Genomic DNA, 25,037 nt, shown 5'->3' with positions numbered 1-25,037 from the left:
GCTTTTAGTGTTACCATCTTCTCTCCCCATCCAGAGTCAACAGAGTGCCTGATTGCCATATGGGCTTACTATGCTATCCTGGGGGAAACTGAGAGAGAACTGCCGAGCCCACACCGGGCAGGAGCACTGTCCCTCTCCATGGTGGAAGACGCAGGCTCTAGCGGTCCAATGCCTCGCCCAGGTCCAACAGCCGGGCGGCCCAGGGATAGCACTGATGCTGCTCATGCCCTCCCCACGCCCTTCAACATGGGGCTGCCCAGACCCCACAGCACCCTCGAGGGCCAGGGCAGCTGAAGCTCTGACCAGCGAAGGGTGTTCTCTGCCCTCCCACACATCCTAGGGGCCCAGAAAGGCAAGGATTTGGAGCCCCAATAGCGGCCAGAGGACAAAATGCTCACACACCCAAGCAGCCTGCCCTCCCACCCTTTACAACACCCGCAACCCATGGCCTCCGTGGTCTCCTCCAGCACACAGGCTGGAAAACAGGAGGAACCAGGGGAGGTCACCTCCCCTCCTAAACCTGCCTCCAGCCCTGTTAACAGGGGCTGGGGTGACAATTCAGTGGCTCAGTGAGAGGATCCAGATGGGAACCCAGTGAACACATGGCTTCCCAAAGGAGGAGGGGCTCTCCCCGCAAACAAAGGGCCCCTGGCCACCCCAACACATAAACACACACACACACACACACACACACACACACACACAGCCAACTACACACACAGGAACCAGAAATACTTCTTTATTCAAGCCCAAACGTGCAGCAGCCGCCTCCCAACCACAGCAGGCTCCTCCTTCCCTCCAGCCCCAGTTTCACCCCGCACAACCCATGTTCTCCCCACAACGCTCCTCAGATAGGGCACTCCCCAAGCAGGGGTACAGCTTGGCTCCGGGACCGTGGTCCCGCGGAGGCCGGCTTCAGTTTCTGAATTTGCCCACCAGTGGCTTCGAGGGCCAAGCCCCCAGGCCCTGCTGGTCCAGGAGAAGAGACAGCTGCCGGCGAGCCTCCTGGTAGGGCCCAGCCTAGGGCGGGAGATGAGAGGTGGGGTGAGAGGAGGTACCTGCAGGGGGCAGGGACTGCAGGGCTGGAGAGGGACCGGGATCGGGGAGGGGGACCGACCTTGGCAGCCTCGTAGGTCTTCAAGGCCAGGAGGTAGGGCTTCCCCACAGCCCTGGCCGCCTGGTGAAAGGCCCGGAGAAAGGAGGCCTTGCAGAGACGGGAGGGAGGCCCCAGGGCGGCACTGGATGAAGAGAGGATGCCACTGAGATCAGAGAGATACAAGCTGGACCAGCAGGCCTGCTACACACCTCACACTACCTCCTCTCACACTGTGACAATGTCACAGGACTCACAGGGCAGGCAGAGGTGTGGCCACCACTACGGAGCTAGTAAGGGGTTAAGCGAAGGGGTTGAGCTAAGGGGTTGCGCTGGGATTAGACTGAGGTGAGGAAGCTCATGCATGAGCCCTCCATCACCAGGACCGCTCCACAGCCCGGCCCCAGGGGGCCCTTCTCACTTGGCCTTCACACGCCCGGTGGCCACATCCACAACCTCGATGCCAGGGTCCCCCAGGCTCCAGTTGAGGCTCAGGCCACGGCAGGTGTCAGGGGTGGGTTCGGAAGGGGCCACCGGGGGCCCTGCAAACAGGTGCAGGGCAGTCCGGACGTAGGGAGGTGGCAGGCATGGCCCCAGGACACTGTCCAGGCAAGGCCGGGTGTGGATGGCCCTGCTCAGAGTTGGAGGGTCATGGCATGAGTCAGCTGCAGGGCAGAAGGGACAGGACAAGGTGAGTGACCTCCCTGCCCTCCCTTCTCACCCCCCAACCCTCACCACGTGCTCACCGAGGATGAGGCTGGTGCTGTAGAGTGGAGACACCAGGTGGGCCAGCAGGGCACCACCCAGCCCCAGCACGGCCCAGCGTGCCAGCTTGTCGCTGGCTGACAGGCAGCCCACGTGGGTGTCACAGAGCGAGGGCGCCACGTAGCACACAGGCTTCAGCTGCCCGAGCACATGGGCCTGCAGGCGCATGGGTGGGCTGTGCGGGAGGCCACCTTCCGAGGTGGGGGGCAGGCTGCGGGCCGGGTGGGGACAGACATCAGCGTCAGGGCCGCTCTTCTGACCCCGGCCCCCACCCAGCAGCCCAACCGAGGGAGCCCCATCCCCCGCCTGCCCCAGGGGCCCTGCATACTAGATGTCACGGGCCGCGCCCTTGGGGGTGTTGCTGATGTAGAGGTGCAGGAAGACGCGGGGCTTGAGGGTGAATGGGGGTCCGGGCCCTGGCTGGGGGGCCAGCACGGACTGCTCCTTGCCCTTGGGGCCCCCCTGTGTGGCCAGCAGGAGCTGCCGGAACAAGAACCTAGGAACGACAGGCATAGGGTGGTTGGGAAGACCTTGTCCTGGCGAAGGCTGCTATCAGGCGCCCACCCCACTGCCCCTCACCTCAGCAGGGCCCTGCGGGCGATGACCAGGCCATGGCAGTCGTGGAGCTGCTGGCCCGAGAACTCCAGCCAGCCAGCACAGCAGCTGCTGCCAGTACCCAGAGCCACCAGCTTGTAGATCTCCTTCACGTGGCCCCTGGCACGCGGGATCTCTGTGCAGGAAGGGGCAGAGACGGCCCAGCCTAAGGCAAGGAGCTTGAGGGGGCCCTTCCCAGGGGGCCAGGGTCAGGGCTAGGGCGATCCTTACCCCTCTCCAGGATGACTCCAGCCACAGTCCCCTTACAGGCCCAGTATGGCGAGCGCTCATCCAACAGGAGGTCAAAGCCAGCGCTCACCAACGCTGCGCAGCGCTGCTCATGGGTCAGGATGTTCTCTGCGCCAGGGCGAGAGAGTGCAGGTAGAAGGGGGCCCACGCCTCTCCCCTCAACACTACAGCCTGGGTCCGTGAATGCTCACCTACCTATGCTCAGGGGGGCCAGTGGAGGCTGGCTGGAGGTCTGGGGGGACTCTGAAAGAGGCAAGGAGGGCAGGCTGGTGTGGGTGCCAAGGCCCACCCTCCATCCCTCAGGAAGCCAAGGAGGTGGGGAGAGGAAGTTTTCATCTTCCAGACACCGGACATTACACGAGCTGCTCTTCTAGCAGTCCCTACACCCGGTGTCCCCAGAGGACATGAAAGCAGGGACCGGCACATGTACCCCGCCCCAGCTCCCTGCAGGTGATGTCCTGATGCTCAGATGGTTCGTGCAGCAACCCACCTCCTGCTCACACGCACAGCCACTTCCGCCTCCCCACAGGACTGCCAGCCTCAGGCCTCTTGTCCCCAGCTGCGGCTCAGCTGCCTGGCCCTCCCTCCATTACCTGGGTTCTCCAGCTGACTCCGGATGTAGCAGAGGGCAGACAGCGCTGCCTGCTGTTTGGCCTCTGTCTTGCTATTCGCAGTGCCCGCAGGGCAGACCACACCATCCAGTTCCACGCTCACAGAGAAGGGGAAGCAGGGACCTGGGGAAGGAGCCAGGTGAGGAAGCAGCTCCCTGGCCTTCGCCCTGTGACAGGTACCACCTCTGCCTCCTCCTGACACCTGACATCGAGGACGGCCAGAATAATGAGACCCTGACTGCCCTTCCCTTCCTCCACCAGGCTCCATCGCCACCCCATGCTGCGCACACCCTTGAGTGCCTCTGCAGGCTGTGACCCATCGCTGATTCAACCAAGTCCTCACCCAACTCCTCCACAACAGGGATGCGTGACTCCATTTCACAGATGAGCAGAAACGGCAGGCGGTTTGCCCAACTTGTGTCAGGACCCAAATCCAGGTCCCCTCTCCAGAGCCCACGCCACCCTGTTCTCAGGAGGAAGGCTCTGAGCACTTCCACCTGCCACAGACACAGTGCTTTCAATTTCTCTCCTCCAGGGGCTCTATATTTGAACACTTTTTCTATGAAACAGTATCATTTTGGGTGTTACTTATAACACAAAAGAGAGATGAAAAATCTGGAACTGGGATCACATGGTCAAAGGTGCAGGGTTAATTTCACAGTACTTGCTGCTAAATTGTTTCTCCCAAGGACTGCCCCTCTGGGGGTTTCCCTTTTGGAAGGGAACCCATTTCAGCACTCCCCACTGCGCTGAGATCTGTCTGCTCTAAACAGGCATCAAAACCAGCAACCACAGACAGACGTGGAAGGGATGTTGGCCTTAGAAAGCCAGCACGTGGCTGCCATCCTAACAGCGACGGAATCTGGGGAGAACCATCAAAGCATGATTTTCTAAAACCACAAGTGACAATGTTATAGGGACAGGATATCTACATGATCTCCAAATGCCTCCCCTGGATGACTTATTCAGCACAAAGGAGAAAGTGAAGACACCTGGTAGATGCCACCCTAGTCAAATCCCCACAGCTCGCATCGCCAGGGGACAAAGCAAGATCGCACACTTCCTGGTGAGATGCGTGCCAAAGACTCGACATCACTTCAATAACACATCACCTGAACTCAGTTCTGAGGAAACAGACAAACCCAAGCTGAAGGACATTTGCAAAACTACTGGCCCTTACTCTTCAAAGACATCAATGTTGTGAAAGACAAAGACAGGAACTGTTTCAGGTAAGAGATTAAAAAGGCATGACAGCTAACTGTAATGTCATACTGGGGTGGGAAACAATGGCCATGAGGTCATTACTGGGACAACTGGCAAAATTTGAATGTGAATAGAAATTAGAAGACGGTATTATATCAATGTTAAATTTCCAGGATTTGATAATTGTATTGTAGTTACATAAGAGATGCCCTTGTTTTTAAGAAATATAGATGAGGCGGGGCACAGTGGCTCACTCCTGTAATCCCAGCACTTTGTGGGGCTGAGGACAGGAATTCAAGACCAGCATGGCCAACACGGTGAAACCCCATCTCTACTAAAACACAAAAAAATTAGCTGGGCATGGGGGCACAAGTCTGTCATTCCAGCTACTCGGCAGGCTGAGGCGCAAGAATCGTTTGAATTTGAAAGGCAAAGGTTGCAGTGAGTTGAGATCTCACCACTGCACTCCAGCCTGGGCCACAGAGCGAGACTCTGTCTCTAAGAAAAAAAAAAAAAGGGCTGGGCAAGGTGGCTCTAACCTATAATCCCAGCACTTTGGGAGGCCCAGGCGGGTGGATCACCAGAGGTCAGGAGTTTGAGACCAGCCTGGCCAACATGGTGAAACCCCATCTCTACTAAAAATACAAAAATAAATTAGCCGGGCTTGGTGTGGACACCTGTAATCCCAGCTACTCGGGAGGCTGAGGTAGGAGAATCACTTGAACTTGGGAGGCAGAGGTTGCAGTGGGCTGAGATAGTGCCACTGAACTCCAGCCTGGGCCACAAGAGTGAAACTCCATCTCAAAAAGAAAGAAAAAAGAAAAACAAACAAACAAACAAAAAACACGTGAATATATTTACAGGTAAGGAGCATAATGTCTGCAATTAACTTTTAAATTAAAACTCTGGGCCAAGTGTGGTGGCTCACACCTGTATTCTCAGCACTTTGGAGGCCCAGGAGGTCAGATAGCTGGAGCCCAGGACTTCAAGAACAATCTTGGCAACATGGTAAAACCACATAATCTCTACAAAAAAAATACAAAAATTAGCCAGGTGTAGTGGAGTCCACCTGTAGTCCCAGCTCCTCGGGAGGCTGAGGCGAGAGTATCACTTGAGCCCAGGAGGCGGACGCTGCAGTGAGGCAAGCTTGTTCCACCGCATTCCAGTCTGGGCAACAGAGTAAGACCCTGTCTCAAAAAAAATCCAAAACACAAAACAACCACTCTGAGTTAAGGGATTTGAGGGGTATTATTGAAGAAGAGGAAATAACGGTTTACCTCTGTATCATGTACACGGTATTACCCTTACCAAACTGTGCTTAATAACGTCTTTAAGTCAGGGGAGTGGCTCCCATTCCGGTATCTCCAATGGTAGCATGGCAACTTAAATTGCATGTAAGTGGCTCTAAAAACGTATGCAGAAATACCAAGGGGCCTTAACCTCCCTGGAAGTCAGGTGGGAAGAATGTTCACCTGTCATGACTCTTTCACAGTTGAGCATCTGGTGTGGCTGGTGATCCTTGGAGATCGCTGCTCACAGCAGGGTCCACCCCAAGGTCCCAAGCTCAGGCCAGGTCCTGCTCTGGCGGTGTCTCTGAGCATAGGGACCAAGGTCCACCTTCCCCAGACCCCCTCCTCCCCACGTCCTGGGACCCAGCCCTCCGTGGCTCTGCCCTCTGGCACACCCATGCCCCGGCCCGGCCTCACCTGGTGGCTGGTCCTCCCGGAAGAGCAGGAAGATGCCCAGGCTGGCCGCGTACTCCGTGAGCAAGGACACGGCCTGGCTGGCAGGTGGGTCTTTGAGCGGCAGGCTGAGCCCTGCTGGGGGCACAGGGACCCTCGGGGCCTTCCCCATCTGTTCCCCCAAGTTTTCCCACGCCCGGGCTGCCCCCAGTTCCCCGACTCCGGCCCCTGTCCCAGGCCCACTGTCCCTCAACACCGAGACCTGGGGCCACCCGCCCTCCGCGCGATACGGCGCGGGCGCGGGCTCCCAGGCACTTTGGGCCTGGGCGGGTAGCGGTCGCCAAGGGCGGGGCTGGGGGCTGATCTGCAACGATGCAGCCAGGCGGGGCTTCCTACGACTGCCGTCGTCGTCAGCGCCCTGAGAAGCCGAAGCCATGGCCGCCAACGAAGATCTGAGACGCTAGGCCCTATCTCGCGCTGCTCTCGCCCTTTCACACGCGCAGGGCGGGTGCCTTCACGTGGGGAGCACGCGGACAAAGCGTGGGGAGCTCCACCCCTGCCATACGATGGCCAATGAGAGCCCTGAGATCTGTGATGGACAGTGCACCCTGCCAATGGGAAGGCCAGTCTCCCAACGATGGCGGCTTGGATGCTTATGGCTGAGGCCAACGTCCCACTGCCTGGACGGAAGTTCCGGCTGAGACCAACGTCCCATGGCCTGGAGGGAAGTTCCGGTGGGTGGGTGAGGGGTTGCTCTAGCAGCTGCTTCTTTAACCGTGGGTGGTCGCGGAGCCTGCAAGGCGGGGGAGGAGGATCTGGGGGCGTCAGGTCCAGTTTCACACTCTAGCTCCTGCCCTAGGCCCCTAGGCACCTCCACATCACAGGCTGCTCAGCTGCTTCACTGGCTGAGCCTGGAGACTTCAACACAGGAATTAGGGGTTCACACTGTCAGCAGGATCATTGGATATAAAATTTCACTGCAGGCCTTTCTGAAGCCAAACATAAGTGTTCCCCAGCCAAGAATTAGCCATTTGATGCAAAATGTAGCTGGGCGTGGTGGCGCACACCTGTAGTCCCAGCTACTCAGGAGGCTGAGGCAGGAGAATCGCTTGAACCTGGGAGGAGGAGGCTGCAGTGAGCTGAGATTGTGCCACTGCACTCCAGCCTGGGCAACAGAGCGAGACTCTGCCTCAAAAAATAAATAAATAATTTTAAAAAAAATAGCCATTTGATACTCTGCCTTTTTCCCCCCTAAGAAGGGATTTTGAGTTAATTCATACAAATACTACAAGATAACAATTGTTTAAAGTGAAGAGCTAGAGATCAAGAGACATAGGAAAAATAAGATAAAGACAGGGATGAAGACAATTTACACAAGGCTTACTGTGATGCAACGCGTATTTGCTTGAAGGAGGCTGCAAGTTTAACGGAGTCTTAAAGTAGCCACTAACTTGGGAAAGCATGACCAGTGTCTGTAAGATTTGTCACAGTGCTTGCTGCTGCTGCTGCTGAAGCTGGGCCTGGCAGCGCTCTCCAGGATTGTGACAGTGAGGATGCTGGGGCATATGAGGACCAGGTGGTGGAGTCCTCCCAGAACCTTTGACTTGGAAGAAGCAGGTGTGGTGGGCTGGGTAGTCAGCCTCCCCAACATGTCAAGGATTGACATCAGGAAGAACAATTCCATTTTGTGTGTGTGTGCAGCCCAGAGAGTGGGATGAGGCCCAGGAGAGTGAAGGGACAGCACAGCAGATGTCCAGAAATGGACTGAGGGCTGCACATATCCACAGAGAGGCTTCCACAAAGTCATCAAACCCAGTAACGCCCCAAACGCTCACCAACAGGAGGTTGCGTGAGCAAATCAATGGTATATTCATACAATGGAACACGACTCACTAATTTAAAAAGGAACCAACAGCTGCGTACACAACACAGGTGAATCTATTAGGCACATGGCGTGGAAGAAGCCAGACACATCCTCTCCATGATTCCACTTATGTAAAGTTCTTGAACTGGCAAAACTAATCTATGGTGATAAGAGTCCAAATAGTGGTTCCTTCTTGAAGGAAGTATTGACTGGAAAGTGGCACCAGGGAATTTTCTTTTTAGAAAAAAATTTTGTAGAGATGGGGGTTTTGCTCTGTTGACCAGTCTGGTCTTGAACTCCTGGACTCAAGCAACCCTCCCACCTCGGCCTCCCAAAGTGCTGGAATTATAGGCATGAGCCACTGTGCCTGGCTGGAACTTTCTTGAGTGATAGAAATGTTCTCTGTCTTGATCTGGGTGGTGTTCATGTGGGTTTCTATGTATGAATAAAAATTCAATGAGCTGTACATTTAAGACTTGTGTGCTTTACTGCATGTTAAGTATATGTCAGTTACAAAAGCAAATTGATAATGGCTTATTCAGAGAAAGGAGGAAAGGAAGAAATGGAACTGGCCTCGCAGTGCCAAAGCTGGATAGGCGTTTTACAAGGGTAATGTAGAATATTAGTGTGGTAGGCAAAATAATGGTTCCCCCAAAGATGTCTACAGCCTAATCCCCAGAACCTATGAGTATATTATTTGGCAAGGGGGCATTAAGGTTGCAGGTGGAAGTAAGGTTGCTAATCAGCTGCCTTTAAAATAGGGCTCTCACCTATAACCCCAGCACTTTGGGAGGCCGAGGTGGGAAGGTAGCTTGAGCCCAGGAGTTAGAGACCAACTTGGGCAACATGATGAAATCCCATCTCTACAAAAACTACAAAAATTAGGCCGGGCGTGGTGGCTCATGCCTGTAATCCCAGCACTTTGGGAGGCCAAGGCGGGTGGATCACATGGTCAGGAGTTCAAGACCAGCCTGGCCAATATGGTGAAACCCCGTCCCTACTACAAATACAAAAATTAGCTGGGTGTGGTGGCAGGCACCTGTAGTCTCAGCTACTCGGGAGGCTGAGGCAGGAAAATCATTTGAACCTGGAAGGTGGAGGTTGTAGTGAGCCAAGATCACGCCACTGCACTCCAGCCTGGGTGACAGAGTGAAACTCTGTCTCAAAATAAAAAAAAAAAAAGAAAATTAGCCAGGCATGGTGGTGCTTGCCTGTAATCCCAGCTACTCGAGAGACTGAGGTGGGAGAATCATCTCAGCCTGGGAAGTTGAGGCTGCAGTGAGCCATGATGGTACACTGCACCCTAGCCTGGGCGACAGAGTGAGACCCTGTCTCAAAAAAATAAATAAAACAAATAAAATAGGGAGATTATCCTGGATTACCTGGGCTGGCCCACTATAATCACATGGGTCCTTACATGGGAAAGAGGGAGACAGAAGAGTCAAAACCAGAGAGATGGCCTCATGAGAAGAATCCGACTGGCATTGCTGGCTTTGAAGATGGAAAGGGGTCATGAGCCAAGGAATGCAGGCAGCTTCCAGAAGCCAGAAAAGACAAGACAGTGGACTCTTCCTTAGAGCCTCTCAAAAGGAACACAGCCCTGCTGGCACTTTTAGTCCAGGTAAAAACTTCCAGATAAAAACAATATAGGCCAGCCGTGGTGGCTCATCCTGTAATCCCAGCACTTTGGGAGGCCTAGGCAGGCGGATCACTTGAGGTCAGGAGTTCAAGACTCAGCCTGACCAACATGGTGAAACCCCGTCTCTACTAAAAATACAAAAATTAGCCGGGCATGGTGGCGCAGGCCTGTAATCCCAGCTACTCGGGAGGCTGAGGCAGAAGAATTGCTTGAACCCAAAAGGCGGAGGTTGCAGTGAGCCGAGATTGTGCCACTGCACTCTAGCCTCCATCTCAAAAAAATAAATAAATAAAGACATAGATGACAGCTGAGAATTTGGAAATTGATTCTTTAAAGCAACAGTTCTCAAAGTATGGCCCCTGGACCAGCGTCATCTGGGAACTTGCTAGAAATGCAGACTCTTGGGCCACATCCCAGATCTACTGAATCAGCAACTCGGGGCGCAGAGGTAGGGTGGAGCCTAGCAAACTTGTAACAAGCCCCCCAGGTAGTTCTAAGGCTCACTGAAGTTTGAGAAGTACTATGTTAGGATAACGGTAAGGTTTATGACTGGACGGTGGTTCTTAAAGTATGGCCCCCAGATAAGCAGTATCAGCATCACCTGGGAACTTAGGCAAATCATCAGGCCCCACCCCAGACTCACCGAATTGGAGACTGTGTTTTAACTAGCCCCCCAGGTGCTACTGCTGACGCACGCTAGCTAGAGTTTGAGGACCACTGCCTAAAGCTCTCCCTGCCTGACCACCCCTGGAAAAGCTTCACTCTCAGTAGGTATTTGTACCCTTATTTGTGAAGCCCGATTCTTGGAATTTAAGGACAATCAGTAGGATACCTACTGACCAATACAGGTCTGGCTTATAGTAGGTGTTCTGTGGGAGTTCGTTAAATGATAAATTTAATACAACTCTGAGGAAATTGGTGAAGTGGATGTGGGATTCGAACTTAAGTCCACCCGGCCTCCACTATTGGGACTCAAGGGAGCTTTATTTCCGCTGCCCACGCGCCGCCTGCACGCCCGTTCCCTCTCCTCCCGGGAGGGGGCGCGCCAGGACCCTAAGAGGCCTGGCTGGGAGGTGGGACTTCCTGCCTCACCAGGAGGCACTTCCGGTCCAAACCGGAAGACCGTGGGTAGCTGCGGCGGGGCTGACCCGTCCCGAGTGCCAAAGCTGGGGTTCTGCTTGAGATTTCCCTCGTGGTGCCAGGGTCCGGCGAGCGTCACGCCGAGGCCCATTTTCCAGACGACCACGACGACGCCGGGGTCACGTAAGTGCACGCATGCGCCCCCTCCGCGCGGACTGGGCCTGTTCGAGGAGTGGACCCGCAGATGTAGGAGGGGAGGGACGCCCCCAATCCCCAGTCCCCGCGGCAGGCTCACGTTTCGCAGTCCCCAGCCTGTCGTTATTGCGGATCCGACTGAGTTCTGTAGCCTTGGAGGTCTAAAGGGTCCTGGAGAGCCCGCAGCGAGGGCGGGAAGCCGGCCGGGGAAGTCGAGGCTGCCTTGTCTGAGGGCTTTTGTGGGGTCGTGCTCTCCACCAGCGCCCTCCGCCTGTCTAGGATCGTTTCAGGTTATGCGGTTCCAAGAGAAAATATTTTTGTTTCTATTTTATTTTTGAGATAGAGCCTTGCTCTGTCACCCGGGCTGGAGTGCTGTGGCATGATCTTGGCTCGCTGCAATTTCTGCCTCCCAGATTCAAGCGATTTTCGTGCCCAGCCTCCTCGGTAGCTGTGATTACAGGTGCACACCACCACGCCCGGCTAATTTTTGTATTTTTAGTAGAGACAGGGTTTCACGGTATTGGCCGGACTGGTCTCAAACTTCTGGCCTCAGGTGATCCGCCCGCCTTGGCCTCCCAAAGTGCTGGGATTACAGGCGGGAGCCACCGCACCCGGCCAAAGGGAAACGATTTTTGTTTAGCGAGACTCTAATGCTAGCGTTTGCATTTCGGTGCATGCGAGAGCAGTGGTTCAGAGCTCTGCCTCTGAATCGGATGGGAATCAAGTCTTGGCTGTGGCAGCTAAGAGCTGTTTGACTAAAGTTCTTGCTGAGCCTTCGTTTCCTGAACTCCGTAACAGGGACGGCGATAGAAGAGTGCAGCATTTGGCATGCGCCTGGCAGATAGATGCTGGCGCTTGGTCAGTGAGCGCTGCTGTTATTTTTGCCCCTGTTATTTTTGTTAATTAAAAAGGAGGGATGCTATGGCTGCTCATACTTCTAGAGGACTGTATTTACCAAAGCCTTGTGATGTAATTTTTTTTTTCTTGAGATGGAGTTTCGCTCTTGTTGCCCAGGCTACAGTGCAATGGCGCGATCTCAGCTCACCGCAACCTCCGCCTCCCGGCTTCAAGGAATTCTCCTGTCTCAGCCTCCCGAGTAGCTGGGATTACAGGCATGCGTCACCACACCCGGCTAATTTTGTATTTTTAGTAGAGACCGGGTTTCTCCACATTGGTCAGGCCAGTCTCGAACTCCCGACCTCAGGTGATCCGCCTGTCTCGGCCTCCCAAAGTACTAGGATTACCGGCGTGAGCCACCGCGCCCGGCCCCTTGTGATAGAAATTTATTTTTATTCAACCCCTAGTGCATTTTCTGGGAGGCACTGTGCTTGACAGTAGGAAGACGATGCTGAGATGCAGTCCCTGGCTGTGGAGTAATTTGAGCGTCTTGGGGGTGTAGTCTGTAAATGTATGATGACGGTACTTACGAGCTGGGAGAGAGGCTGCCCCTTGCCGTCTTTCTGACTCCATCTCCACCGCTCTCCACCTCGCTCACTCTGGCTGCCTCATTTTCTCACACACTTCACTGCTCTAGGATTTTCACAGTTGTTGACCGTTCCGCCTGGAACCCTCTTCCCAGTTGCGTACATGGTTCTCTCCTTCACCAGGTTCAGGCTGTGCTCAAATGCCACCTTCTCAACGAGGCTTTTCCTGGCTGGCTTTGCTGAAACCATGCCCTCAGCCCATTACCAGATCCCCTTCTCCTGGACGGGTGGTTGGCTTTAATACAGTTCTCATTACTGCTTGGCCTTGGGCTACATATTTGTTTTTTGTTATCTGCTTCCTCAAAGAACATATGCTTCCCGTAGTGCACTTTTCACTCCTCAGGAACTCTGGCGCCCCTTACCAGCTTCCAGTCTCTCGAGGTGGCCTGTGTGGTGCTTGGTGCTTGTTTCCAGGATGGACTTCCCCGGCTCCCTCCGCCCTGCGTTGTTTCTGACCGGCCCCCTTGGTCTGAGCGACATCCCTGACCTCTCTTTCATGTGCAGCTGGCAGGACGCGCTGACTCTGCCAGAGGCCCAGCCCCAGAACTCAGAGGTGAGGATGGAGGCAGGGGCCCTGGCAGCTCCAGGGACATCCCTTCCCTGGGTCCCCCGTCTCACATTCACATCAGTTGACAAGGCCACAGAGTGGTGGCATTCACACGAGTCTGCTGAGACACAGGCTCTGCCACCTCCTCTGGGGTACATGGGCTACCCTGCCATCCCTAGACGGATGCCCCCACTATGCCGGGTCCCTTATGAGACCCTGAGAATGCTGCCTGAATCAGTCGGTTGACCCCTCCCTTCCTGGAACGGAGAGCTGAGTTGAGCGAGAATAAACAAGTGAACTTTATCCAATGGATAAGGTGTTTACAAAATGTGATCAGAGCTTGGAATGAAACCAGAAGGATGCTGAAACAGCATAGTAGGGTTGGGAGAGGGGAGGATAGACCTGCAGGGTTTCTGCTGCCTCTGGAGGGACACTGGCCCTTTGCTTGGAACCCTCAGCCGCCTAGTTCCCCTTGGAAACACCCTGTCTGGGAATGAAGCCTGGCAGAGGCAAGTGGGTGAGCAAATAAAAAGAGAGACAGTGGAGCAGAGGCTTGGGGAACGGGGGTCAGGGATGGCCTCCTTACGAGGGAGGGTCTGGCATCAAATTGGTGCTCCTCTGGGAGTCTGGTTTCCTAGCTCTTTTGTCCCCTGAATGTCTGGGCCGAAACATCTCAGGCCAGCCCAGCAAAGGGAGGTGGAGCCGCCTGCCGGGCTCCCAGAGTGACTGCAAGGTCTCCTGAATGGAAGTGAGGTTACGTGAGATGTGGACCAGCCACTGGTGGCATGAGGGGCTTCCTTCTTTGAGAGCCAGCACAGGTGGAGGTCGGAAACAGGAGCTCTAGGGTCAGGCTGCCTGGGTTCACATCCCAGCTCTTCTCTTTACCGGCTCTGTCTTCTGGGGCAAGTGGCAGTGTGCCTCAGTTTCTTCAGCAGTAAAATGACAATGCCAGTCATCCCAACTTCGCAGGATTGTTGTGAGGATTGGATGAGTTGATAAGAGATGAATGCCTGTGCACAGCCTGGCCCAGGGAGGGCATTCATCATGATACTGTCCTTGCGATTGTCCTCCCTTCAGAATGGGGCACTGCATGTGACCAAGGACCTGCTGTGGGAGCCGGCAACCCCTGGGCCTCTCCCCATGCTGCCTCCCCTCATCGGTAAGGGTCTCATTCCCCCGGGCTCACTCCACACTGCTCCACCTATTCTTCCCACTGCTCCCGCTCCTGAGACCTTCCTCTCCCTGCTAAGCCTGTGCCTGCTCAGGACCCTTGGATACCTCCAGTCGCCCAGGGCATCTGGCCGCACTCCTGTGCCCTCCCCAGCCCTTTCCGTAACCTCCTTCTCAGATCCCTGGGACCCTGGCCTGACTGCCCGGGACCTGCTTTTCCGCGGAGGGTACCGGTATCGGAAGCGGCCCCGAGTCGTGCTGGATGTTACTGAGCAGGTGAGTGGGCCCACGGGGGACAGTGCTGCGTAGCCTGGAGACTGTGCTTAGTGACCTGGCCTCCTCTTCTCCCCAGATCAGCCGGTTCCTCTTGGATCATGGAGACGTAGCCTTTGCGCCCCTGGGGAAGCTGATGCTGGAGAATTTCAAGCTGGAGGGAGTGGGGGTGAGTGGCCCGTGACTCCAGGGGTGGGGACTCCCTGCTGTCCTTCAGGGGTGAACTCGAGGGTGTGTGAGCCTGACAAGGCCTTTCCATGCAGAGCCGCACTAAGAAGAAGACAGTGGTCAGTGTGAAGAAGCTGCTCCAGGACCTCGGTGGACACCAGCCCTGGGGGCAAGTGGCTGATGAGAAAGGAGGAGATGGATAGGCATAGCTAGCTGGTGGTGGGGATGTAGGAGGTGCTAGGACGCACATACAGCTTTCCGTCATACCCACTTCCCCCCTGCTCCATGCAGTCTGAGCTGTACTTTCTTACACCAGACTTCCAACTCCAAATCATCTCAGGGGAAAGCAAGATTTACATTTGTGGACTTAAGGCACAGCTGCATCCAGATGTTCAAATAATGTTCATAGAGCTGTGTCTCTCTTTCCTGTCTCGTCCACTTGCCTCTCCCTGCACAGTTCCTAGACAGGCTGTCTCTAGGTAGCAGCGAGATGGCTTGTGATCTAAGGAAAGAGCCAGTGTCCTTCCTGTGGCACCAGAAGTCCCAGAAAGGACTTTGGTTGGCTTGGCTTGGGTCTCACACCCATCTGTGAACCAGTCACTGTGGCAAGGGCAATGGAATATTGTTGGTGGCCAGGGCTGGGTCACATGATTGCTTCCGGGGCATGCGAACAGGATGGGGTGGTTTCCCAAAGGAAGAAATTCTAGGTAAATAAGAAATGTGTCCACTGCACTTGGCCTCCTTGGGATGGGACCTGTCCTCCCCTGAGTGCCACTGAGTGATCCTCCTGCTGTTCTCTGGTCCCCAGGTGTCCCTGGGCTTACCTCAGCAACCGACAGCGCCGCTTCTCTATCCTCGGGGGCCCCATCCTGGGCACGTCGGTGGCGAGCCACTTGGCAGAGCTGCTGCACGAGGAGCTGGTGCTGCGGTGGGAGCAGCTGCTTCTGGATGAGGCCTGCACTGGGGGCGCGCTGGCCTGGGTTCCTGGAAGGACACCCCAGTTCGGGCAGCTGGTCTACCCTGCTGGAGGCGCCCAGGACAGGCTGCGTATCCTTTCTTGCGAGACAGGAGATTCCAGCGGGCTCGCCTCTGGTAGAGGAGGTGCTCTTGGCATGGTCCAGAGAAGGGCAGGAATTTGGGGGGCTTGCAGTGACCATAGCTCGTGCACTGATCCTTAGTGAGAGGCCCAGATTTCCAAGAGGTCGTTCTGACCCCAGGTGACAATCCCCAATTCCTTGGGAAACCTGGACGCATCCAGCTCCAGGGACCTGTCCGGCAAGTGGTGACAAGCACCGTCCAGGGAGAAAGTAAGGCCCTTACATACACTTTCCTCCCTCAGTGGCTGACCTGCTACCTGACCCCTGACCCTTTCCATCCCTCCTCAGCTCTGCTGGCCGTCCGCTCTGACTACCACTGTGCCGTGTGGAAGTTTGGTAAACAGTGGCAGCCAACCCTTCTGCAGGCAATGCAGGTGGAGAAAGGGGCCACAGGGATCAGCCTCAGGTGAGGGGGAGTCAGGTTGGTCAGTGAGGAGGGGCTGGGGGCAGGGGTGAGCAGCCCGATGTGAATGCATTCCTGCCCTGTAGCCCTCACCTGCCCGGGGAGCTGGCCATCTGCAGCCGCTCAGGAGCCGTCTGCCTGTGGAGCCCTGAGGATGGGTATTGCCGCTTCCCGTGAAACCCCCCACCCTAACCAACTGAACTCCGCCCTGTTTAGCATGTCACGACCCTTGAGCCCCTTCCCCATCAGCCTGTCCCCCTGCCCATGGCTTGCCTGTCTCCCCAAGGCTGCAGCAAATCTACAAGGACCCTGAGACCCTCGTGTTCCGGGACTCCTCTTCGTGGCGTTGGGCAGACTTCACTGCGCACCCTCGGGTGCTGACCGTGGGCGACCGCACCGGAGTGAAGATGCTCGACACTCAGGTATGGGCTGGCGACAGAGGACCCACCCCGACTGCGGGAGCGGCCGCAGAGCGGTGAGTCCCAGGCTGGCTGCGGCCTGGGCGAGGACAGCGTCACGGGCCTGGGACTGTGGGGAGGGCTGACCCTGTGTTTATCTTCCAGGGCCCGCCGGGCTGTGGTCTGTTGCTTTTTCGTTTGGGGGCAGAGGCTTCGTGCCAGAAAGGGGAACGTGTCCTGCTTACCCAGTACCTGGGGCACTCCAGCCCCAAATGCCTCCCCCCTACTCTTCATCTCGTCTGTACCCAGGTGAGTGGCACACAACACCGCCCCGCCCCACCTCTGCTCTGTCTCAGATGGTCACTAGAGGCTGCTGCTTACCAGCGGCTCTGCTGGGCCCAGACAACCACCCAGCAAACCAAACTCAACCCTGGATGAATCTGTGGCCCAAACACGCAGTGGATCCCACAGTGGGTGCTAACAGGCAGGTGGGGAAGCTCTCCCAGGGCCTCCCCTTAGTAGAGCTTCGAGGTGCAGCCAGGGGTGGAGCAGGGGAGGAGGGGCCTCGGGGTGGGGCTTCCGTGCAGAGCTGGAGAGTTTCTGCTGTGCAGGAGGCGGGGGCTCTGAGGAAGCAGGTCTGTCCTCCACCTGCCCTCCCGGGGACATTCGTAGGCGTGCCTCGAGCACAGGCTCCCAGGTCAGGAGAGTGGGGGTGGCTGCGGGAAGGCCAGGCAGGTTTCTGCTGGCAAGGCTCCCCCACACCTCTTCTGAGCACCCCTTTCCCACTTGTTCTGTCTGTCCACCGGACTGTCGGTCAGAATTGGTGAAGGAAGCGGCACCTGTTCAGGGCTGGCAGGTGAGGTCTGAGAGGCACGTGGAGGCTGATGGGAGATGCTGCTGCCCCTCAGGGCTCTGCACTCACCTGGAGAGCCACATGGGGCCTGGAGGGCCACTCCACAGCTCAGCTCCCAAGTTCGGCCACATCCCCCTTCTTTCTCGGGCCCCAGTTCTCTCTCTACCTAGTGGACGAGCGCCTTCCCCTGGTGCCGATGCTGAAGTGGAACCATGGCCTCCCCTCCCCGCTCCTGCTGGCCCGACTGCTGCCTCCGCCCCGGCCCAGCTGCGTGCAGCCCCTGCTCCTCGGAGGCCAGGGTGGGCAGCTCCAGCTGCTGCACCTGGCAGGTGAGGGTCCAGGCCAGGGTGGGCGGCGTGTGGGAGATGGGGCGGTCGGGGCCTGGACAGGGCCTCAGCTGTCTGTCCTTCCTCAGGAGAAGGGGCGTCGGTGCCCCGCCTGGCAGGCCCCCCCCAGTCTCTTCCTTCCAGGATCGACTCCCTCCCTGCATTTCCTCTGCTGGAGCCTAAGATCCAGTGGCGGCTGCAGGAGCGCCTGAAAGCACCGACCATAGGTGTGCTGGGGTGGGGGAGTGAGCTTGGGGGGCGCAGTGGAAAACATCCCCTCCCCCCGCTAGGCCCTGGAGGTCACTGTCATTCCCGTCACCAGGTCTGGCTGCCGTCGTCCCGCCCTTGCCCTCAGCGCCCACACCAGGCCTGGTGCTCTTCCAGCTCTCGGCGGCGGGAGATGTCTTCTACCAGCAGCTCCGCCCCCAGGTGGACTCCAGCCTCCGCAGAGATGCTGGGCCTCCTGGCGACACCCAACCTGACTGCCATGCCCCCACAGCTTCCTGGACCTCCCAGGACACTGCCGGCTGCAGCCAGTGGCTGAAGGCCCTGCTAAAAGTGCCCCTGGCTCCTCCTGTGTGGACAGCACCCACCTTCCCCCACCACCAGATGCTGGGCAGCACAGAGCTGCGGAGGGAGGAAGAGGAAGGGCAGCGGCTGGGTGTGCTCCGCAAGGCCATGGCCCGAGGGCGGCTCCTGCTGCAGAGAGACCTGGGCTCCCTCCCTGCGGCAGAGCCACCCCCTGCACCCGAGTCAGGCCTAGAGGACAAGCTCAGTGAGCGCCTGGGGGAAGCCTGGGCAGGCCGAGGGGCTGCCTGGTGGGAGAGGCAGCAGGGCAGGACCTCGGAGCCCGGGAGACAGACCAGGCGGCCCAAGCGCCGGACCCAGCTGTCCAGCAGCTTTTCGCTCAGTGGCCATGTGGATCCCTCAGAGGACACCAGCCCCCCTCATAGCCCTGAGTGGCCACCTGCTGATGCTCTGCCCCTGCCCCCCATGACCCCGCCCTCCCAGGAGTTGACTCCGGATGCATGCGCCCAGGGCGTCCCATCAGAGCAGAGGCAGATGCTCCGTGACTACATGGCCAAGCTACCACCCCAGAGGGACACCCCAGGCTGTGCCACCACACCTCCCCACTCCCAGGCCTCCAGCGTCCGGGCCACTCGCTCCCAGCAGCACACACCCGTCCTCTCTAGCTCTCAGCCCCTCCGGAAGAAGCCTCGAATGGGCTTCTGAGGACACAAGGTGGGCTGCCCTCAAGCCCCAGAGAGCCCCTCATCCTTCCTCCGGGACCAGATGTGCCTTCCACAGTTGAAACTTGAGAAGCAGAGCTCGCCACCTTCTGGAGGCCACTGTGATGATGAGCCAAGCAATTTGGAGCCAAGTTGAAGGGACAGGGCAACAAAATACAGTAGTAGTTTCTTTTGTATTTTGTATATTCGCCTGAAGATCATCCCGCAAGGCAGGCTGGAGGTGCCGGTGGGCCTGTGTTGCTGGGATTTTAGTCTGTGCTGGGAGGCAGGGCTCCGCTGCGCCTCAGCTGTGGGGGCCTCAGGCAGGTCCCTCAGTTCTCACGCCTTCCTGTCCAGTGGAATGGGGGCCAGTAGTGCTGGCTCCTCGTGTTTGGTGAGGGTGGAGTGAGGCCCCTGCAGAGCTGCTGATGAGGTGGGCACAGCGGCCGTTGGCAGCTGCTGTTTTGGGTTGCTTTGTCAATCTCTGCCCCGGTCTGATGTTTTCTACAGGGAGATGCCTTGGATCCAGGTTCAGGGATGAAATAAACTTGTCAGCTGAAGATGAATTGGAATGGTCACATTTTTTAGGCTGGACAGCGTCCCACCACAGCAACTATCTGACACTGAGCTCATGCAGAGAGATGATGGCTGATGTTCCTTCTCCCTTGGGACATGGGTCTGGCACCTGTGGGCTGTCGATAGTGCCCTCTGAGCAGAGGGTCACGGTCATGTCAGTTTGGGGGAATTCTCTGTGGTGCCTCACAGACTCCCCCCTTTCTTTCCTCCCTCCCCTTCTCATTTTGATGTCTAAAGCATCAAGTCCCTCTTCCTCGGAGTTTCTCTAGCTGCAGTGGAAGATTCTGTTTTCCTGTAGGGAAAATGCTCACTTGAGATTTTGCAGGGACCCGGGTCTGTCTGGTTTCTGATGACATAGTAAGAGAAAGGTCTTTTTTCAGGTTGGCTGGTGAAAGGAATTGCATGTGACTCACACAAACAGGAGCTAGCCCAATCATACACTGACTCACGTGGGTGTTAAAATGTTTATCATGCCTAAGGGAGACATTTATAATTAAACCATTTATGCTACATATAACTGGGGAAAACTATGATGCTTTCGGTGCTGGGAATGCAGTGAGGTCCCACGTGGGCAGAGCTTGGCTGGGCTGGGCAACTCCGACACACGTCTCTGGGGGTGTGGCGGTGCTCTCAGTCGGCACTGTGGAAGGAAGGGTGACCTGTGCTTTCTCCCTGTCACTGTGACTCCAAGGACAGGGGGGCAGCCTTGGGGTTCAGTCCAGGCCAAATTCAGTGTCCTCAACTGGGCGTGGTGGCTCACACCTGTAATCCTCAACGGGGCGTGGTGGCTCACACCTGTAATCCCAGCACTTTGGGAGGCCGAGGCAAACAGATCACCTGAGGTCAGGAGTTGGAGACCAGCCTGGTCAGCATGGTGAAACCCCATCTCTACTAAAAATACAAAGATTAGCTGGGCGTGGTGGCAGGCCCCTATAATCCCAGCTACTGGGGAGGCTGAGGCAGGAAAATCCCTTGACGGGTGCCTGTAATCCCAGCTACTTCAGAGGCGGAGGCAGGAGAATTGCTTGAACCTAGGAGGCAGAGGTTGCAGTGAGCCAAGATCACATGACTACATTCCAGCCTAGGCCACAGTGCGAGACTGTCTCAAAAAAACAAAACAAACAAAAACAAATTATTCAATGTCCTCCAGGCCTGCCCCCGCCCGAGGCTGCACGGGCTCCAGCCCAGACTGCACTTTTCTGTGCTGGTTCCTAGAGAGGAAGAGAAGGCCACTCAGTGTTCCTGGGAAATGCACTCAGGCCGCTCCCTGCTTCCTGCCTGCAAGTCTGGAGTCAGCCAGGCAGCTGTCTTCAGAAAAAAGCCTGGCCACCGATGCGTGCTGGATGAGAGTAGCACGGTCTGGGCTCCACACAGCCCCCAATTTGGGAGTGCACCTGAAGGCAGATGCTGAATGAAAAAACAGTCCCAGCTTGCTTGTTCTCAGCACTAACCAGCTGCTCCCCAAAACCGCATCTGCCAGGCACATGTGCCAGCCTGCAGTATGAGGGGAGGCCCCGGTACATTCAGCATGTTTTTCTGGGTCTTCTGCAGCCAGGCCTCTGGCTGCCATCCCTGCCTGGTGCCCCTTTGCCCCTTTGCCTTCCCTGCCTTGAAGGCCACTAGGACTGGCCTGTGATTCACCCGGGCCTGGGTCACTGTGGAGCAGCCACACCCTTGTGTGGCTGTCACCTCGCTTGCCCCACACTCCCCAGCAGTGGTGTTGGTGGTCCCCTCCAAAAGCCCTGGTCTAGAAAGGCTGAGGCCAGGGATGGTGAGGAGGGGGTGGAAATGCACGGTCATTAGGCCCCCGCCCCAGGAGATCTGCATGACCACAGGGGGCTTGTGACCCCCACACACAGTCAGACTCGGCTGCCCAAGAGGAGGCTGGCTCGGTGGCTTCCTGGCCCAGGCTGGCTACCAGCAAGTGGCAGCTTCAGAGCCGTGAACTCAGGAATGGGACCTTCAGAGGATCTGCGTGGTCTGTCCTGGGTGACCCCTCCAGCAACATGAAAGCTCAGGGTAAGGCTGAGTGACTGCCCTGCCCCACCCATCCCAGGCCGGGGAGCCAACATTGTCTCCACTGTGCTCTCGGCCCCATGCTCTTACCCGGAGAAGAGGCTGCAAGGAAGTCGCTGTCCCTGTCTCCACTGGAAGTGAGTGGTGCAGCATCTCTTTGGCAGGTGGGGGGCATCAGTGGCTGGCCAGAGGGGTCCTCGTCGCTGAGCTCCTGGATCAGGGGTCTTGGGGACTTGGTGTCTTGTTTTCGGATTTCCAAGTTCCTCTTAGCTTCTTTTTTAAAGATGTCTGTGAAGGGCACCCGAGCCGCCTTTGAGGTGTCTTTAGAGACTGCAAATATATTTGACAGAGTGTCTGTGGGCAGGTTTTCCAGCACAGGGAGTGACGTGTAGTCCAGTTCAGGGTCACTGTCATCACTCAAGCTCGAGATGACCTCAATCTTCGGAAAGCACATATTCTATTTACAGAAGAAAAGGTGTCTGAAAGTTTCTGTTTTCACAACAGAATCGCTCTACAATGCACCACGCCAGTTCTGCTTTTTCACCCAATGTCACAAAGTATTCTGTTGCCACATCCAAGAAAGGCCCAAGGGAACACAGGACTCTGAAAGTTAGGCCTGGGGGTGGCCACTCCCTGGGCACAGCTCATGTCTATGCCCTTCTCTCTGCCCTCTGCTCCCCCAGCCACTGGCTATTCCTCACCCTCCTGGTACCTGAGAGGGCGCACCCCTGAGCTCTGCTTGGCATGCCCCTGAACCCCGTTTCCTTCACAGACTCTCTGGGACTTAGCTCCTTGGACAGCAGCCCCCCCACAGTAACTGTGTCTGTTTTCTTTGCTGCTGAGCTCGTGCACAGAGATGATGGCTGATGCCTCCTTCTCCCTCAGGGTACGGGTCTGGCACGTGTGGGCTCCTGGTAATGCCAGTAATGGCCTCTGGGTAGAGTAGGGTCACGTCACTCTGAGAGAATTCCCCATTGTGCCTCACAGACTCACCCCTTTCTTTCCCCTCTCCTGTTTTCATTTCCTTCCCCTATATTCAGACAGACATTCATAGGATGGACATAGAAATACATCTTAATGACAGAAAGTACTTTCAGGTAACTATGCACTGTACTCAGCTGTTACAAACCAGCAACAGATTTTCAAGTGGTTCATCATAAAATCTTAAAGACATTGAACAAGAACAAATGGCATTTCCTTCAGTAAGGTGAAAATATGGGGGATGTGGGCTGGGTGCGGTGGCTTACGCCTGTAATCCCAGCACTTTGGGAGGCTGAGGCGGGTGGATCACTTGAGGTCAGGAGTTCGAGACCAGCCTGGCCAACATGGAGAAACCCCATCTCTACTAAAAATACAAAAATTAGCTGGGCATGGTGGCACATGCCTGTAATCCCAGCTACTTGGGAGGCTGAGACAGGAGAATTGCTTGAACCCAGGAGGTGGAGGTTGCAGTGAGCCAAGAACACACTATTGCACTGCAGCCTGGGTGACAGAGCCAGACTCTGCCTGAAAAGAAAAGAAAAGAAAAAGAATATGGGGGATTCAATGCTTTATGCACAGGGAACATTTTACTTTCAAGTTTAGGAGAGAAACTGTAAACGACAAGAACGAAGGTGGAATTAAGCTGCCTGTGGGAAAATGGTTTCTAATGACCTTAACCTGGTCTTCCAGAGATTTGCCTGTTTCATCATCATCTTCCAAGTCAGGTAGGTCCTGAAAGAGCAAGTGAGCCGCACATCACCAGGGAGGTACACGCACTGTCAACGTTCTGATAGGCACGATAAAGGCAAACACGCAGTCAACCCAGCCTTAGTTACAGTTACTCAAATCACTCAGGTGACTCCCCTGCCTGTTCCCCACCAAAAGGAACTCTAGATACACACAAAACAAGCGTTGCCACCTCAGGTGTCTGGATCTAATAAATGAAAGGGAACTTGCAAGGTGTGACATGTTTAAAGAATTTCCGCATCTTTTTTCTGCTTTTTTATTAAGAGACACAGCCAGTTCATCTTGGGGGAAATAATGGGACCCAAACCAAATGCACCTCTGTACAAACTAGTCCGAAAATTCTATGTGGTATAAAAGTAATATATTTTGTACCTCCCCAAAACTTGTAGGACTTTTTTGTTTTGTATTGTGGGTGTTTGTTCGGTATCTTTGTCCATAACAACCAGTGCGTGGTTGGGGAGGCAGCATAGTGTGTGGTTGGATGCATGAACTGGAGCCACAGTGCCTAGGTTGTTACTCCCCCACCACCATTTTCTAGCTGTCTGGCTTTGGGCAAGTTGCCTAACTTCTCTGTTTCTCATTTTCCTCATCTGGGAAATTGGGATGATAATAGTATGTACTGCTTAGAGTTGTAGGAAGGGTTACATCAATCAATACAAGTCATGCTTAGAATGGTGTCACCCATATAATAAGAAACCAATTAATATTAGCTATTAGTGTTGTAGTTATCTATATGGTCAGTTCTCAAATGTGAGAGATAAATTGCCCAATTATGTCTCTTTCTTTTTCTTTTTTTTGAGACAGAGTCTCGCTGTGTTGCCCAGGCTGGAGTGCAGTGGTGAGATCTTGGCTCACTGCAACCTCCGCCTCCCAGGTTCAAGCAGTTCTCCTGCCTCAGCCTCCCGAGTAGCTGGGATTATAGGCACCTGCCACCACGCCCAGCTAATTTTATTTTTTTTATTTTTTATGTTTTTGTATTTTTAGTAGAGGTGGGGTTTCACCATGTTGGCCAGGCTGGTCTCAAACTCCTGACTTCATGCGATCCACCCACCTTGGCCTCCCAAAGTGCTGGGATTACAGGTGTAAGCCTCCACACCTGGCCTTTGTTTCTTTTTTTTACATAGCTCCAGAAAACTAGAAACCCACTGTGAATTCTGACCGTGATCACTTTAACTCTTTTTTTCTTTTTTGAGATGGAGTCTCGCTCTGTCGCCCAGGTTGGAGTGCAGTGGCGTGATCTCGGCTCACTGCAAGCTCCACCTCCCAGGTTCCTGCCATTCTCCTGCCTCAGCCTCCCACGTAGCTGGGACTACAGGTGCCCATCACCACACCTGGCTAATTTTTTTCTATTTTTAGTAGAGATGGGTTTTCACCATGTTAGCCAGGATGGTCTCGATCTCCTGACCTCGTGATCCACCCACCTCGGCCTCCCAAAGTGCTGGGATTACAGGCGTAAGCCACCATGCCTGGCCAATCACTTTAACTCCTACTGGGCCATGTGAAATTCTGAAGTTTGAACATTAGAAACACCAGTTTAGAAGAAGTTTAACAAGGAAGTGGGCAGGGGGCCACCTCTCCAAGGTATAAGGTCAGAGGTACCCAGAAATGCCTCTCCTATTCGTGCCCCATCAAAGGACAGTTCTTGGGGGGTTGTGAGACAATGTGTGAATTCCCATGGTACCATTCTTGTGGGCCTAAGCATTTGAAACTGTCATCAAAATGGGAAGAGCTTCAGGGAAGAGTGACAGGCAAGGCTGCGATCAAACATTCACTCAAGGGGATGGGACACTGAAC

The 25,037-nt window shown here is 55.5% G+C and overlaps 3 protein-coding genes across 45 annotated transcripts in view; 1 reads left to right on the top strand and 2 right to left on the bottom strand.

The window, feature by feature from the left end:
* Positions 1 to 719: 719 nt before the first annotated feature.
* On the bottom strand, positions 720 to 7,758 carry ADAD2 (adenosine deaminase domain containing 2). 9 transcript variants are annotated; one of them, XM_055100519.2, is made up of 11 exons: positions 6,222 to 7,758; positions 5,988 to 6,044; positions 3,295 to 3,435; positions 2,897 to 2,944; positions 2,684 to 2,809; positions 2,438 to 2,588; positions 2,187 to 2,354; positions 1,840 to 2,069; positions 1,515 to 1,758; positions 1,118 to 1,238; positions 720 to 1,020 (listed from the first exon to the last, which is right to left on the bottom strand). In XM_055100519.2, the coding sequence occupies exons 1-11, from the start codon at positions 6,631 to 6,633 to the stop codon at positions 916 to 918; spliced, it is 1,803 nt and encodes a 600-aa protein (XP_054956494.2). In that variant the 5' UTR covers positions 6,634 to 7,758; the 3' UTR covers positions 720 to 915. The 9 variants fall into 9 exon arrangements, with proteins under 9 accessions (XP_054956494.2, XP_008972594.4, XP_008972595.4 ...); XM_003820868.6 differs by lacking the exon at positions 5,988 to 6,044 and adding an exon at positions 3,656 to 3,871 and having other exon boundaries at positions 724 to 1,020; positions 2,438 to 2,618; XM_008974346.4 differs by lacking the exon at positions 5,988 to 6,044 and having other exon boundaries at positions 2,438 to 2,618.
* Positions 7,759 to 10,724: 2,966 nt separating this feature from the next.
* On the top strand, positions 10,725 to 19,489 carry TAF1C (TATA-box binding protein associated factor, RNA polymerase I subunit C). 11 transcript variants are annotated; one of them, XM_055100494.2, is made up of 16 exons: positions 10,800 to 10,963; positions 12,280 to 12,383; positions 12,803 to 13,012; positions 14,084 to 14,165; positions 14,355 to 14,452; positions 14,529 to 14,618; positions 14,713 to 14,786; positions 15,426 to 15,664; positions 15,808 to 15,924; positions 16,003 to 16,120; positions 16,204 to 16,275; positions 16,404 to 16,539; positions 16,681 to 16,824; positions 17,523 to 17,697; positions 17,784 to 17,921; positions 18,017 to 19,489. In XM_055100494.2, exons 3-16 carry the CDS (start codon positions 12,875 to 12,877, stop codon positions 18,925 to 18,927), a joined length of 2,532 nt encoding a protein of 843 aa, XP_054956469.1. In that variant the 5' UTR covers positions 10,800 to 10,963; positions 12,280 to 12,383; positions 12,803 to 12,874; the 3' UTR covers positions 18,928 to 19,489. The 11 variants fall into 11 exon arrangements, with proteins under 11 accessions (XP_003820918.1, XP_054956469.1, XP_063453859.1 ...); XM_063597789.1 differs by having other exon boundaries at positions 10,802 to 10,963; positions 12,280 to 12,553; XM_003820870.5 differs by lacking the exon at positions 12,280 to 12,383 and having other exon boundaries at positions 10,725 to 10,963.
* The window catches only part of DNAAF1 (dynein axonemal assembly factor 1), a 34,568-nt gene continuing 27,815 nt past the window's right edge, over positions 18,285 to 25,037 (bottom strand). The window contains exons 10-12 of one of the 25 annotated variants that reach the window (XM_055100503.2): positions 23,175 to 23,228; positions 21,606 to 21,972; positions 18,285 to 19,615 (exon numbers count right to left, since the gene is read on the bottom strand). In XM_055100503.2, coding sequence (XP_054956478.2) covers positions 19,455 to 19,615; positions 21,606 to 21,972; positions 23,175 to 23,228 — 582 coding nt within the window. In that variant the 3' untranslated portion in view covers positions 18,285 to 19,454. Of the gene's footprint in view, positions 20,711 to 21,605; positions 21,973 to 23,168; positions 23,229 to 25,037 lie in introns of all 25 variants that reach the window. The other 24 variants (XM_055100502.2, XM_055100510.2, XM_055100507.2 and 21 more) reach the window with 24 other exon arrangements.

The sequence above is a fragment of the Pan paniscus genome, chromosome 18 (assembly GCF_029289425.2).
Source record: "Pan paniscus chromosome 18, NHGRI_mPanPan1-v2.0_pri, whole genome shotgun sequence".
Lineage (NCBI taxonomy): Eukaryota > Metazoa > Chordata > Mammalia > Primates > Hominidae > Pan > Pan paniscus.
Note: the sequence above shows the minus strand (reverse complement) of the source record. Positions and strands in the feature narration are given on the sequence as shown.